This window comes from Zonotrichia leucophrys, chromosome Z, assembly GCF_028769735.1.
Source record: "Zonotrichia leucophrys gambelii isolate GWCS_2022_RI chromosome Z, RI_Zleu_2.0, whole genome shotgun sequence".
NCBI lineage: Eukaryota > Metazoa > Chordata > Aves > Passeriformes > Passerellidae > Zonotrichia > Zonotrichia leucophrys.
The window spans coordinates 21,259,660-21,277,058 of NC_088200.1; the positions used below are offsets into that span (position 1 = coordinate 21,259,660).

General features: G+C 34.6%; 1 protein-coding gene across 4 annotated transcripts in view; it reads right to left on the reverse strand.

Moving 5' to 3' along the window:
- Positions 1 to 17,399, reverse strand: part of ARB2A (ARB2 cotranscriptional regulator A) — a 261,591-nt gene that overhangs the window by 188,471 nt on the left and 55,721 nt on the right. For all 4 annotated transcript variants that reach the window (XM_064736334.1, XM_064736333.1, XM_064736332.1 and 1 more), the window contains one exon: positions 9,334 to 9,525. In XM_064736334.1, coding sequence (XP_064592404.1) covers positions 9,334 to 9,525 — 192 coding nt within the window. The remainder of the gene's footprint in view (positions 1 to 9,333; positions 9,526 to 17,399) is intronic.

Below are 17,399 nucleotides of genomic sequence, written 5' to 3' on the forward strand. Positions count from 1 at the left end.
TTTCCATAGTATATAAGAATATAATAGGTATAAGAATACAATTTACACGCTATAATACATTAAGATTTTCTAGGTGACAGTTCAGCCATGTATACATATAAAAAGTCAAAAGACAATTTTAATATTTTTAGATAGGTATTAAATATTTTTAAATGATAGTGAATTAACTTCTTTAAACAATATTTCAAAATTGTGATTGTATTTTTGATTCCTGAACTAACGTTCTCCTGAATGAGAACAGAAGTGCTGGCTACTGATCTTTTTTCAAAAAGTAAAATGAAGCTAATCACTTAAGATTAGACCAATGAAAAATTAGACCAACGAATAATTACTATAGGAGAGGAATATTAATTATTATAGGAGAGGAATCTTAATAAGTAAAGATAATGCCTCTTAAAATTAATGCTTCAAAGAAGTTGATGTGCTGGAGCATGTCCAGACAAGGGCAACAGAGCTACAGAAGGATCTGAAGCACAAGTCTGAGGAGCAGCTGAGGGAGCTGGGGTGTTTAGCCAGGAGAAAAAGAGGCTCAGGGGAGACCTTGTCAGTTTGTACAATTTCCTGAAAGAAGGGTGTAGCCAAGTGGGGGTTGGTCTCTTCTCCCAGGTAACAAGTGATCAGATGAGAGGATATGGCCTCAAGGTATGCCAGGAACAGTTGAGATTGGGTATGGTAAAAAAATCTTTCTTGTCCATAGAAAGGTTTGTCAACCCCTGGCACAGGCTGTAGAGCATAGTGGTGGTATCATAACTCCTGAAGGCATTTATAAGATGTGTAGATGTGGCATAGAGGAATATGGTAGACTTGGCAATGCTGGGTAAGCAGTTGGACTCAATAATTCCAGAAGTCTTCCTCAATCTTGATGATTCTACGATTTGGTTTATTCACGCTGACACTCTCAAAAATTAATATTTACACTATCATTGATAAGATCACCTGAACAGAAAATGTTGCCAAAAAAACATATGAAAGGTATTTGAAAATCTCTGTTCCATGATCAGATAAGCACATTTGCATAGTTTATTACACATGAAAGTAAAGCCCAGCAAAGTTTCCAACATAAATCATACCGCTCTGTGAAGGCACTAATGCCCCCACATTGAAATGAGAGACACATCCGCTACAGCAGATCAGCTAAAACTAGATGTTACTTGTATGTACTGTACTCAGAGATAACCATGAAGCTATGACACTTCCACAGACCCAAATTCTCGAAATCAAAACAACACTGGATTACAACTACACAATTACCACCACCACAAATAATTTTTGCATTTCCAAGTACAATCATACCAGTATGTGTTTACCCATCAATCTTTGAAATTACACACATACAAGGAATTTAAAAGAAACAATAAATTGAAAATCTGTAAAGAAACAGAAAAGGCCCCACTGCAATTTCGGAGCAATTAGAAAGTCACAGTTCCACAGCCACCTTGCCACAGGCATTTCCCCAAAACCACACAGAAATACTTGTATCTTGATGGATGTGAGACTAGTCTATACTTTCTTGCTAATGTTTTGTAACAAATCTGTATGCAGAATAATCTCTACCAAAAATCTATTCTGGTGGTACATATCTCATTCCAATGTAACTTATGAGAAAATACAATGCTGTTCTTCTCAAAAACATTGGTTATGTACTTGCTAAAGTCTTGTTTAGTTACTGTTGCACAGTACTGTCTGTGATTTTATTTCCCTTTAGAAAAATAAAAAGTTCAAATAAGTAAATAATTAATGAACAGTAAGAACCTTTTATTCCAAAGCCATTCATGCATTATTCATTGATATTTTTTACAATAGGTATATACTTCACTATGTATGAAAGCACCATTTTTAGAGAGGCTTTGCCTTTCAAAACAGCTGCTTTAATAAAATGATTATATGAAAAAATTTCATTAAAAACTCGAAAAATCTCTCCTAAGATCTGAAATTATTAAACACAATAATTGCAAAGCAAGATTAATTTAATTTCAGTGTAAACCTCTTCATCTCTTTAGAAATTAATGATCACATATACAGAATGTCCATATAATGCTATTTAACCTAAATTCTAAAGTTACTGAATGTATATTACAATTTAAGCTTATTTATTAAGGCTCAAAGTTGCAAATGTTTTGTTAGCTAAAATGACTACTTGCAGAATAAACGTGTGTGTAGGAAATGAGAAAGCTAGCAAATCTGAAGTTGTATTTTTCTATGGAATTTAATCTCCGTTCTTACAGTTATTAGATTACATAGACAATAAGACTACAAAATTAATGCACTGTCCTAAGTAGATCACATTACTTTTCAAGCAGATTGATTCTGTAATATTGCATACATTCAAACAAAATCTCATCGTTTGAAAAACAAACAGGAAGGAAAATACAGTAGAAGTGCAAACCTGACCTATCTCTAATCTTTTCTTTTCAAACCTAGGCTACTCAAGAATCTTCAACTAATTATTCCATTTTATTGATGGCATTTTTCCCAAGGGAAGTTATTTAAAAAGTTTAACCCCTGAGCAAGTCATGGCTTCTCCTGCCTTTGAAAGTGTCAAGTGCATTGATTATAACTGCAGGAAGTGTTACCTTCTACCCAGAGAATCTCACCCTGCACAATCTTAAACACTGTCTCTCTCCCAAAATGGCTTTGATTCAGCAATTCAGACCGCTTCAGCTGATATTAAAGGCAGAAGCACCACAGAAAAGGGATCAGCAGTTAAAACGAAATACAAAGAGGAAAAGGCCCAGATCTTGAATATAGTACCACAAAGCTTGAGAGAAAAGCAGATTTGAAAAAGACATCAGAGTGACTAAAAAAAGAACAACATGACAGAAATTAAACAAGATTTTTATGTTCCCCTTCTATGCATTTAAACTCATCTCAACCTCTATTGAAATTCTGATCATACCCAAACCCCAAGGCTTTTGACATACTTTCAAAAATCCACACCCCTTCTTACTCTTTTTTAAGTCCCCAGAGTCACTGTTGGGTATCCAACAAGTTGAATGGGGGGGAAGAGTCATGGTGTGGAAAGGAAGAATCCTAATATGCATATGATAAAAAAGGCAATTTCAACTCATATTCAACTTTTTTCTTAAAATGATGGTAACTATTTTAAATTTTCACTGTGTGTCCTTAACCTAATACTTATCCAATTAAAAAATGGCTGAAATAGTTTTACTGGAGAAAAAAATAATTTCAAGCCACATTAATCCAATTCTTATCTTGAACAGTGATTTTCTTAGGTCAGTGACAAAGTAAAAGTAAAATAATGCAAAGTGCTACTAGAGTCTAAAACACAACAACCAGCAGAATAAAAGAAGAGAAAGCTATCTCTAAATATCTCTACATTATCAAATTATGTAGCCCAGAAAACTGTAAGAATGTAATATACACAATTAATAAAACAATGGCAAATGTATCTGCAAAAGGATGCACTAAACTCCAAAGAGACTTTTAGAATTTCAAGTGTGGGGTTTTTTTCCAGTTCAGTCATGACAGGGCCAGAAGGTAATGATACATCTGCCATGATGCAACAAGCAGACCTGTCTTCTGTCAAGAGCTGAAATCATAAAGGAATAAGCTGTCGTTAGCAACCCCTCTCCAAACAGTAGAGCTGTCATCTCATTGTTTTCCTCTGTTGGCATGGGGGTTGGTGTGGGTTTATATACCCTGTCAGCTCAGTATTAGTCTAAGCTTTTAACCTTTTCTTGATTTTTTGACTTAATACTTTAACTCCTATACAGCTTATCATGTATTACTATGTATTTTGTGATCAAATTATATTGCTTTCAACGGTGCAAACTTTCCCTCTTATCTGCTTGGTGACTAGAATTTGAGAGATTATTAACCCTACAAAAAATGTTTTTGAATTAATTAAATATAGTGCTTTTCAAATTTTATTTCCAGGATATGGTGGATTTAAAACCAATTAGATGCAACTCATTATTTACATTGTGATCACAATAATACATTGTGATTTGTGTTTATGTTTTTAGAAAGATCTCAAAAGATCATCCAAAAACTTTTAAGTTTTCTTAGTATAATTACAACAAAAGCAGGAGTTTTAAACACAGGTTTTCTCTGCTAAACAGGACTTGACAAGCAACATTAGTTCTGTGGTCTAATAGAATGAATACGTCAAGTATATCACAGTCAGAAAAGTAGCATTTGAAATAAAACAGTATAGCAAATTACTGCCCATTTTAGTGAAAGTCGATGGTTCAGTAATATATTAGAAAACCCAAAAAAGATTATGATTGCTCTGGCACTGTAACTGACCATTAATAAATACACTAGGTATTTTAACATCCTTCTGCAACAATACACATAGAAGACATAAAAGGCACATGAATATTAGTATTCTGTGGCAGAACTAATTGCAGAGAAATATCAGTTGGGTTTTTTTCCCCAGAAAGTGTCACTTGCCCTTGTTACTGATACTATGCTAAGTTTGTATAAACTGTAAAACCAAACCAAAAAGTATGTTTGTCTAACAAGATATTCTATACTTAGAAGTCAGACTGAAAAGTTTTTCAGTGATAATTTTTGGTAGTGTAATTTAAAATTAACATAATTTCTGGCCAACAATATGTAAATATCCACTACTGAAACTGACTGATTTTTATGAAGTGGAAAGAGAAAACACAAGAGTATGTGTTTTCATACTAGTTACAAACCATTAAGACTACTAAATCACATAAAATTCATAGTGGGAAAATTTACTGCTGTTACACTGAACGATTTTGTTGTTCCATTCAACTGCCTTACAAAACTAATGACATATTACTGCATGCTGACAAAAGTAATAACCCTCACCAATTCTTACTAAATATTGCCAATCTGACAGTTTTGTACAAATGAATGACAATATTTTGACCAAAGAGAACAGAGATTGTAAAAAAATGAAGAGCAAGATAAACACAACAGACAACTGAAGCTGAAAACCATGTTTTACCAGTTATTAAGGAAACATTTCCACAGCTAACACCCATCTGATGCAAAGATTTGGCTTTTTGCTTGTTCATATAAAGTTAGATTTTTAGGTGCTGCTCTATTTCTTCTGAAAAACTCATCCAGGTTCTTTGAAGAACCTATTTTCCAGCTATATGTCAAGTATCAATTCTCCTTTAAATAATAATACAAGTATCTAAGATACCTTAATAACTGAATTTTATATAAGGCAACAATTCTTTGATGGCTTTTAATTTTTCTTTAATAAATACGTGACAGTTGCTGTGGTTGAACTTTATTAGCATCTCTGCGACCACAGCTATCACAGGTAATAAAGGTAGTGAATTTTCAAAGACTCAAAAAACACCCAGTGTTTCTCTGTACTTATGCAGTAAGCTGATATCCTCTTTATTCCCTAGAGGAGAGGTATCGAAGACAGCAGTACTCCCAAACTCTTCACTATGTCCAACCAGGGCAAGCTGAGTTTCTGCTTCTCCAGTGAACAATCAGTGAACAATCTCCTCTCTAAGTACAACAACTTCAGCTTCTCCTTCTCTAACAAAGTGAACAAGGGAGCACCTCAACAGCCATTATTAAACCAGGACCATAAAATGTTTCATTCTTGACATCCCAAGTATATGACCTCATCATTAAATCAAAGAATTTGCCTCTGTCTTTCATCACCTTTTCCTGACGCTACTTCAGTTACTGTATGCATGGTTAAACAATAACTGATCTGAGAAGACTCTCACTGTACTAACCTGGATAAGCCATTTAGGCCAAATATATTACAGGCAGATTAAAATTAGTCTTTTAATCTACATTTATTTATTTATATAATTTACAATTATTTTTTTATAAAAAGTGGAATATCTTCAGAGCAGAATTCTCATTATAAATTGAATAGTCCGCTCATTCCCAGGGAGGAGGGACTTGAACTTCAGTCTCTCATGCATCAGACAACGGCTTCTGTCAAAAATCAGTGTTTTGACAGAAAGTTTCAGTAGAAAATTTCTACTTTAACAAAATAGCAAATCTATGCAGTATTTTTGTACTGTATTTACAGGACATTGACAGTCTCTTTTGTTTTAAATATCTTTTTAGTTAGTATTTGTTTTAATTTAGCTTTTGTTACATTCTCACTGCCTTACTAGCATATTTTTCTTCTTCATACTTGTTTTTCTAAAACAGGTTTTGTCCTACCACATTTTAATGTGTTTTCCACATTATGTACAGTTTTCTCCCTCCTTCTTTTTCTACAGTCTGTTCTCTATCTAGTAGCTTATTTGTTCTCTTCATATTCATTCATATTTCAACATTTCTTTTACACTATCAAGTTTGAATTTTCAAATTAACACAATAATGCTATCTCTTCACATAAACCCTTGTCAACTAGTCACAATACCTCTAACACAAAAGATTGAATATACACAATAGGGCTAGATATAAAACATGGAACAAGAAGCATTACCTACAGGAATTGCACAGATGAAAAGAAAAACATATTTCTAGCTACCTGAATTCCCACCAGGATTTTTCTATTCGAATCTTTTCTCTGTAACTTGCAGGAATTCCAAAATACCAGAATTTTAAAATACAAAATTTTAAGTCCATACATTGCTCCCTTGCTCCACACATGCTTCAGAAGTGAGGTTTCTTAATTCTTTTTTCCTCAAAAGTGTGCATCAGAGAGAAATAGTTTCTACTCTTCCCTTAACTTCCTGTTTAGAAGTATCAGTTCATCCTCCTCAATCCGCTGCTCACTGATAACCCCAGCTGCTACATCCCTGTTTTCATTTTTTTTAAGAATTGAACTGAGAAGAGAAGCAAAGAAAAAAGCAGAAAAGTTGTGAGGTTTGGCCTACTTAGAGGGTGGATTTTTGCTTGTGTGCATTTTTTGTTTTTGAAAAGCAGGTATTTCTGAATTAGCTCCTGCACATAGGACATTCAAGCACTACTTCTGTAATTCTCAATTTTAATTTTTTTAATTAGAACCTTATCTTCAGCAAATGTTTTAAGCTGGCTGCAATGCCTGCATGTGTTGCTAAGTCACATTAGATCATGGGAATTTTCAAATCCTACATATCATTATCCACTTCAAATTCACAAAAGTCTATTAGAAAAAAAAAAAAAATCCATGCTCTCTTGTCACCAGCACTGATGCTTTGGTAAGGTCTGCTGGCTTCATTCAAGAATGAGACCTCTCCTTAGAAGAAACACAGAAAGATCTATGAAAATAATTCCCTCCTTCAAATAATGTTGCATGAGGGATTAGCACAATTTTCATTCAGGCTATTTACCATCTAGGCTAGTTATTTGCATTTCGTAAGTGACATGACTAAATCAACTACAGGACTGAATACCAGAAATGGATGCAATTTTTACCATTAGTTTTATCATATGGAGTCTTACACTCTACCTGCCTCTACACTCTACCTCTTTCTGCATTTAGAAATGTAATTTATATGATCTGTGTCTGAAGCTGACACAGATACCCCAGCTGGTATCTATATATGTACTCACTTTTTAGTCAAAACCAAATGATTCTAAATACTTTCAGTGGGGTCCAACTTCCATAAAATATTGCCTTATCTAACCAGACACACAACCAATTCCTTGTACAGGGATTACAGGATACAAAACGATAGCAACACATTTAATGACATAACTGAATTTGACTTAACATAACTGATTACAAAAAAGTCACTGTAAATAGTATGTGTCCTAAACATGCAGTACACTTATCAGAATTTTAAGGTGCACAAAAAGGGACAGTAAGTTTTACAGTAACTGGAATTACTGAACTAAAGAGAACTACAAATTTAAAAACCATATTAAGGAAAAACTCAAAGATAAGAGCACAAAGTTTGACATACCATTGTTATTCAATTATTACATTTTTGTAAAAACATTTTCTCACCCAACAACTGGGACTTATCTTGTATTGTTTTTTAAAGAAGCATTCAAAATGTGGAGATAAATAGTCTGGTTTTAAGTATAACAGCCATTTGAGAAAACAGAGGTTTGATCTCTGTCATACTGGCACACATCACTGCACAAAATAAATAAAAATAACAAAAGAGAAAAAAAATCTCCTCAACTAGAAATGACGCTTTAAAATGATCTGTTAAATAAGTGTTAGTATCCCAGTTTGAAATACTCGGTCTCTCATTTTGCCCAAGACAGCAGCACCTCTAAGAACGAACAAAAACGCAAACATGTAAGCACTGCACAAAAACTGAAGTAGCTATAGCTATTTGGATTTCTTGGGAAATGTTTTGGAACCAGCACTAGAAGTCCCATACTGGACCTACCATACTGGATCTATTGTACTGCACCCAATAATCCTGAGGTACTTTTTGCTCTGTCTCTATCTGAATCTTGATTTAAATTAATGAAAAACAATGTTAGGAAAAGATAAGCCTCACTTTCACAGGGCTAGGTTTCTTTTTCTCATGAAGTATAGTCTGGTGCTTTGACAGTGAGTGAAACAAACAAAAAATAACTTAATGGCCTAATGTTTTTATATGTTGTCTTTCTTTGTTTTATTGAAAAAAGCACCATTTTTAATCCTGAATACTTCAAAGACAGCTGCAAAAATTATCCATCAACCACAAAAATTAATCACTTAGCAAAATATGTAACAGTAACAATGACAACACTGATATTTAGAGAAGAATATTAGCTTAACTTGGCAAATATAATACAAACAATGAGTCCTAAAAAAACTCTTCTAATGTTTACTACTAAGTAAGTTTCCTTTAGGCAGTAGGGCACATATGATTAATTACTCCTGCAATGTTCCAATGACAAAAACATAACACAAACTGTCCACTGTCTCTCAAATAGATTTAACAAAATAGTGTCAACAACATGTGAATGTCTTCAATTGTCAAATATTGATAAGTAAATACCAGAATGAGCTAGTATTTAGTGCAACTCTGAAAAAGACAGTATCTTCAATAAATTCAGTACAAGCCCAGTAAAAACACTGCGTGCTATCATGAAAGCTCATGTTACCATTAGATTACAGCAGTCATTGAGCAATAATATGTACAAATTAAATTAAATATAAAAGAAAACAATCTAAATTATAACAAATTTCTGTATTGCCTTCTGCTGCATTGCATCACCTACTAAGGACTCTTGTCATAGTATCTGCCATATTAAACTACATGGCATGCCCAACACAGCAACGACATGCAACTAAATTTTATTTTACTGCAAGACAGGAACTTGGTTCCACCAGAAGAAAGTTCCAACAAATTCCCATCACAAATACAATGATCACACAGTAACATATAGAATACTGATTAAAAAATTAAAACACCACAGGTTCACAGTTCTTCATGCACATGCACACACGCATTTGCATCTTGAACTTTCACTTACCTCAATAGCTCTCTTTATGTATGGTATCTGTGTCCCACTGTCCAGATCTTCATTAATTATAAGTCTCCTAGCCCACTGACCAGCTCTGACAACACCATTACCATGAATTAGGACCAACAGCTTGTCAGGATTTACTAATGCATCTTCACTCATAAAGATAAAGCTCTTTGGTTCAGTCTCAATTGCATCAACCTGCAATTACAGACAACACACATTTTAATGCATCAATATAATTCTTTGAAAGAAAACTGTTAGTTACAAAGTTATCTACCAAATTTATATAAAAACATTCACCATTAAACAACCATTTCAATGCATGTGTGCCCAGGACTAAATAAAAATAAAGCAAAATATGCAACATAACTTTGAAATACATAAACATACCAAATTTTAGAACAGCAATCCAAGGGACATTTAAAATTAAGAAAAGGGGTAAAAGGTGTGCTAAAGCTTTGAAACATCAGTTGTTTACAAAAATTATAGGAAAGGAAGAAAGTCCATAAATGAGCAATTGGGGGTGGCAAGAAGGAAGGGAGTAAGTGATTTCTCACCTCTGATATGCCTGAAGCAACAAAAAGTTCTTACATAGTAAGAAAAAGAAAATAAAGCCTGGAGAGCTCCAAATCAGCCACCTCAACATACATACTTCATAAGCTACATATAGGAACCAGTACTGTAAATTTGTCTGTTACAAATTTAATAGGACAGGTCCATTAAAATATACAAATCCCATTTGGTTCTAAATAATAGCTTCATTAATAGTCCTCTGTACCAGGGTCAATGCTTAGCTGCTTTGCGGTAGGAAGAGACCAACAATTAGCCTTGATATTCAGCAAATTGCAATCTGATAGTACATTTTGTCTTTAAAGAGAATAAAGCAGCACTTTTTGTTCAATACAAACTAAAGTTTTTACACTTGGTTTAGCAACCCTGTCTCAAGACAAAAGAACTGTCCTGATGTAAACACCATGAGGGCAAAACAAATCCTCATGTTCTCAAACCTGCTTCTTCTCCTTCTACTATATGAATACACAGAACAGAAAGAACAAAACAGGCACATCTCCCCCTCCTACTATACTCCACACCCCTCCACCCCAGCCTAAAACTGTCCAGCTGCTAGGAACACTCTGTAACAGAGAAGAAACACAGATCAGGTTATGATCCCCATGTCGAGAAAGAAGGAATTGGCTATTTGGATTAGTTTTGGTAGTTTTTTCTCATATATATGGGTATGTATTCTTAACTACCCTTATAGTAGGAAAAATTAATTCTGCATGCATCTTCAGACTTTTTTAATGTAAACCCAACAAAACGTTATTTTAAATGAAGTCAGTGAGGCCACTTAAACAAAATAAATTTGCAAATGAAAGAATAGTCATGTCTCTCTTCAGTATTTGCCATCACACTGAAGACCTTATTCCCCTGCTCCAAAATAAAGTAACATCTCACATGCCTCAGGGTTTGCACAGGAAATGCACTCACTTTCTCTCACACTGTGCAAAAATAGAGAATATGATAAAGAGTATGTTCTATTGAAAACACTGGGGCTACAGTCAGATCATGCTGCTGCTTCTGAAATAGCAGTATTGACACCTTAAAAGGTGAAACAGATCAGGTAAAAAGTCAGCCAACACTGAATCTCAGATAGTACCTGGCAATATGTAATTGACTTCTACCCACAAAGTGAATATTTACAACACTATACTTGGGGAAGAAAAAAGTGAATTTTGCATTTCAGACTAATAGGTTTAGTTTAGTAGGTTTTAGCACTTATATCGCTTATATTATAAGCGCCAAAGTTTATATTGTAGTATATAGGAATTAACAGCACTTAGTGGTCATATGTACTAGAAGATATAGCTAGTTACCATTTCTGCAAATAAGTTAATTTTAAAAAACAGCAAAAAATATCTACCAAGATCATAAAAAATAATTTTAAGTCTTTTCCCAAAACTAAACATAGTTAGAGACTTTTTGTTGAGCTAATTTACCTTCAAACAGCAGTAATTTATTAGATCCAGCTTTCACTAAAGAATGCATGTAAATATCACTCCTATACACAATCTTACTTAACTGACAGATCAACATGGAGCACCATTTAATGCCAGACACATGGAGGCCACATAAAATACTTTACAATTATTAGCCACTTGTTCTTCTGGACCTACTCAATGTCACTGATTTCTGGTCACTTAAATCTAAAGTGAATAAATACAGGAAAATGTTTTTTAGATTAGTTTAACAATTTCATTCAACATTATTATTTACAGGTGAAAATAATTCCAGTAATAATAGCTAGGCATGCCAAACCTATCTAAATTATAATGATAATTTACTGTTTAAAACTACAGTTTAATTTTCTTTTTCTTCGACTTTTTTCTCAATGCATAATAATTCCTTAAAATTTATGAATGTAGGCAGCCATGGTAAGATCTCTACATATATTATGAGATTCTTAATGTTTTTAAACAGTGAACTGCCTTTTTCCGTATGATTTCTGTCTCAAATGAGTTTTCCCCTACACAGTAGTACCAGTCAATAAAATATTTCAGCAGCACACTAATTAGTATTATGCACAGCTGCTGTGAATATACAGACGCTTGAAATCTACTCTTATTGTCATCCACGCTACGACATCAGCAATTAGCCTTTACTAACCCAAGATCTATGAGAGCTGACAAGGTTCCAGGAGCAGGAGTCTTTATTCTATATATTGGAGTTTTATAAGATTGAATGTTGAAAAGGGAAGAAAATCCATAAGTACTTTTCTTCCACAATTATTTTTCTTACTAAGTATTTTTCTTATTTCAGTTGAGAAACATGACAAAAATTATGAGCCTTGAGCCTACAAAGTAGGTATAAACTGTAGCTGGAGGAAGAACATGGCAAATAAGTGGAATTGAAACTGATAAGACTCAAAAAAGATTGTGAGAATTGTGAGCAGCTGATGGAGAGAAAAATCTGCTCATTTGCTTCCCAAGATGAAAAGTTCTGTGTGTTTCACCATAAACCTCACTAACTTGCTTTAGTTAAAGTCTTCACAGTATTGAGAATCCTGATTTAGAATTTTTCAATCTAAAATGTAAAACTAAGAAATAATTCTTCTGTGAACTTTTACCTATTGAAGTGAAAGTGGAAAGCACTGATAACTGAGAAGATTCTATGAAGTGAGACATTTCGGTGCCATTGCCAACTAAACATGTGTTCTGTTTTCAGCTAGGATAGAGTGAATTTCTTCTCAGTAGCTGATAAAATGCAGTGTTTTGGCATCAGAACAAGAATGGTATTGATAACACTTAGGTATAACACTGATATTTTGGTTTTCTGCTAAGTTGTGTTTATCCAAAATCAAGGACCTCCCTTTCCTTGTCTCATGCTCTGCTAGTGAAAAGGTATGCAAAATAAACTTGGAGGGAGCACAGCTGGGACAGGTGCCCTGAACTGGCAAAGGAATATTCCACACCCCAGAATACCATGCCCAGGATATAAAATGTAAACTAGGGGGAGTTACCTAGAAGCATGGCCAATCTCGGTTCGGGAATCTGGAGTCTGGCATCTGGCATTGCACATCACTTTTTTTTTGTGTGTTATTTTTATCATTTACCATTATCACAGTATTTTACGTCACTTTAGGTTATTAAACTGTTTTTATCTCAGCTAACAAGTTTTATTTTGATTCTCCTCCCCATTCCACTGGTGTTCAGAGAAGCAAAAGGAGGGTTGAGCAAGCAGCTGCATGGTGCTTAATTTCCAGCCAGGCTTAAGACCACTACATGTTACTAATTATTTAAACTTCATCTCAGGCTTCCCCAGAAGCTGTTAAAGATGCAGTTAATTTAGAAGCACACTCCACTTGCCCTCAACAGCTAAAGAAGAGCAAAGATCAATCACTGATTATGCCACTAAAACTAGAGAAATACAAATACTCCATCTGGCTAAAAAAATTGCCATCTTCTTTTTACTACTAACATAACCTTCAATGGAGAGCAAAATAAAACTTTAGAAGCAGTAACTGAATGGCCTCTCCCTTAATATGAGACTTTTTATTAAAATGTTCATGTCCAGTAGTACTTGTTGAACATTATTAGAAGTACAGTGCTTTACAGTAACAATAGTTCAACATGGATCTTGGCCTCTCTGTGTAGGAAAAAATGTTCAGAATTGTTCAGTCGAAGATGCTGGCATAATACAACAATGGGCAAGGTCTCCTGATCTGCCAACTGTTCTTACTTTTGTATCTGACACCAAATTAATTAATTTTTGTATCCCAAACTGAAGTTGCCACCTAAGAAAGCAAAACAATGACAGCAAGTTGGACTTTACACACAAAGTTGAAATTACGGAAGATAAAACGCCATCATGCTAAACCTTTGAAACTAACATTTCCATTCCCTACTAAAATCATGCTGGCAAAAAGCCCACTCCACCTAACAGAGTCCTGAAACACTTTTCAAATACTCAAAAACACAGGACTGCCAGCTTCATTATGAGCTCACAGAAAAAGGAAAACCAATACAACAACTTTCTGATCACCTGTGATGAAATTAAAGAAAAAAGTTTTTTGTATTCATCTCAAAAATATGCACATAAAAAAGTTGTGTGTGTATATATATATGTGTGTGTGTGTGTGTGTATATACACACACATATGAGCCATCTTGGTCAGACCAAGGTCCAGGGTCCTGTTTCTACAACTGGCAGATTGCATAGAGAAACAGTAAAAACAGTGGTTACAGAGTGATTCTTGCCTGGCTTTGACAGCTGGTAACTTTGGAACCTTGAAGCCACAGTTTATATAACTGGGCATGCACGTTAAACAGTTCAAGGCACCTATCCCACCTTAATATTGTCAAATGGTTTTTTGGACTGCATTTATGCCTCTCTCCTTGGTAGTACTCTGTGGCAATGAGTTCCACAATATAATTGGGACATATATGAAATAATACTGTCTCTTTCAGTAGAGATCTCCTGCCTGATAATTTAAACTTGATGCCCCTTAGGTTCTCTATTATGAAAAAAGCAAAAACCCATTTCCTATTCATCTTCCCTTCACCTTTCATGATTTTATAGATTTGTCATATTCCTTCCTCAGCCATCTATTTTCCAAGCTAAAGAATCTTTGTTTAATCTTTCTTTGTCTGAAAAGAATTTCACGCCTGTGATCATCCTTGCAATCCTCCTCTGTATTTCTTTTTAATTCTTCATATCCTTTTTGATATGGTGTCCAGACTTCATGCAGTGTTTAACATGAGGGCCCATATAATGAGTGGAATGACGATGTTTTTCTGTTTTGTTCTCGATACCTCGTAATTCCTAACATCCTATTTGCTTTGAGGGTTTTTGACTGCCATTGAGCACTCACTGATGTTCTCAGAGAACTACTCACAATCACTCCAAGCTCTTTCCTGAGTTGTAATTTAGAGGCCACTGTTGTGTTTACAGAGTGAGTTATCTTCCCCATAATTTCATATTTACCAGAATTGAATATCCTGTCATTTAATCATCCAGTTATTCAGCATGAATAAATAATTTCCCCAGTCATCATAATCACCTTTAGATTTAACTATCCCAAATAATTTTAGAAAAAAACCAGAGAAGTTTGTTAGCTTGTATTAATTCCTTTTTTCCTTTTGCTTACAGCTGTGTCAGCTCTTAGCAGCATTTACCTGGTAACAGTTTATTTCATCTGTGAAATATGAACACCTTTCTCCCCTTCTAACCAATTAACTTTAAAGGAGAGTACCTTCTCCTGTACTTTTAAAAAGCATCTGTTTGTTGACAGTTCACTGGAAATATCTGTACTCTTTTACTGACAAGATTTTTCTTCTCCATGCGATCTCTGACTCCTGCAATGAGTTCTGGATTTTTTAAAAATAAACTTGTACTAATTTTCATTATTATTATTATTATTATTATTATTATTATTTCTTCAGCACTAAGTTAAACATAAATGGGCTGTTCTGCAGCTTCATGTTTGATTTCCTATAGAATCCTAGGTTTAAAAAAAATCTCATCCTGGAATTTGTTTATTGTACAATATATTAACTTGTCCTCAGGTCTCCTCTGTTAATATGACAAATTTCAGACAGCTGCTCAGAATTATATCCTGTTTAGGATAGTTAAGTGTGTGGAAATTGGACAAGTAGTATTGGAATTAATTATGCTAGTTTTTCTCATTTGACCTTGGTATTCATTTTAGCTGCAATTCATCTACTGACCTTATCAGCTCTCTTTTATTATTATTCTTTACAACTCTACTTATACTCGCTTCTATTCTCATCCTAAAAGCTGTTTTATTACTTTTACTAGTTTCCTTTACTAGTTTCACCTAGAGGGTTCTGTGTCCTTACTTGGGAATCTGTCAGTGGTGATTTAAACCTAGCTTTTACACAGCTTTAATTTTTCAACTTCCAGATATTTTGTTTCAATTTTTCACTTTTGTATATGCCTTTATAACTTACTTTTGATGGTGAGGGCTGGCTACACTTAACAGCCATTCCTGAAGAACGGTACTTGTACCTCATGAGATTTTTTCCACAACACTCACAATTAGACACCTGCAGATTTTGTGCTTTCCTCTTTGGCTCCAAAATGCAATTAAATTATGACACTTCACAGAACTTGAAAGTAATACATTTGAGAATAGCTTAACTGTATTACTGAACAACTGTGTCCATTGTCACTACACAATTTCTAAATACAAGTAAAGAGATTAATCCACAAGTGGGAACTTGCCAGGACCATTTGTCTTCCAAGCCAAGAAACCTGAACCTTAGAGCCACACAGATGAATCACCACAGGTGTGACATAGGTGATGGAGGTACTGTAACACTTATCCCGAGTTTCTTCATCTTCATGCTTGGGAGCTAATTGACCAGCTTTACCACTGCCCTACTTACACGCATATTCTTCATATTATTTTTTAGGAATCAAAGAAAGTTCTATAGCCTTAAAATGCAGATTCAAAGTTTATAAAAGACAGCTTCACAGTGTCACAGATGAACTGTGACATGGCTTGAGAAGTTTTTTGATACATTATATTTCTGGAAGTACTTTTTGGACCAAAACTTCACCAAGAAAGAAAATCTGCCAAAAAGGTGGAGATCATAACTAGCACTGCACCAGGCAGATTGGCATGATGAACCCAATCCTATGTCTGTCTACACAGAAAAATCTGAAGTGGGGAAATGGTATCTCAGTCTTGGCTTGCAGGGCATTGGTGCAAGCACCAGGCTAGGATATTGCCCTTAGATTTCTCTGGGAACCTTGTAGCTCAGCTCCTTCTGCTGTGACCATGAAACACTGAAAAAGTCCTTCTAGGAAACTACAAGTAGTTTGGTCAGGTCATCAAAACATTCCCTAAGCAACATTCAGGGAATGGAAATGGGAATAGTGAAATCTTACAGAACTGTTAAGGCAAAAGACCTTTTCCTTCCATAGCCTAAACAGGTTTTCCTTGACTGAATATGAAGGTTCCTCTGAGAATGACAGCAATTCAAAAGATTTCAAAGAGCATAGGAATAATCCTTCATAATGATGGAAAATCTACATAGTGCTGTCACACTCCAGTCTCCCCTGCGCTCTCCAATATAAAAATACCTGAACATCATCATATCACATCACATATATTTATAAACACTTTGATATGTGGGGGAGCACTTAATCTTTTCCAAGGGTTGATTAAATATTTTCGCTAAGTGACAAAAGCACTTTATATTACATGCATATTACAAATTACTGAAAAAGCATTTTTTAAAAAATGACTTTGAGTATTTTACGGATATTGAATGTGAATGTAGTCTTCTGCCTGCAAAGACACTTCTGTTCTCTACATCTGTAGACATCTCAAAATACCCACAAATACTTTTTCTGAAAGCTTATAGTGCTCCTATTAAAAGCACCACATTTTGAAAATTCTGGTATGTGGTAAGGTAAGGAAGGCTCAGTTGGAGAAATCAAACACATGAGAAATGAGGTGGAACCACATCTCCAGATGCAAATCGCAAAGGCAGTGTCCTGAAACAATGCCCTGCACAGAGCCCTGGCACCCCTTGTCTTTATATGAAT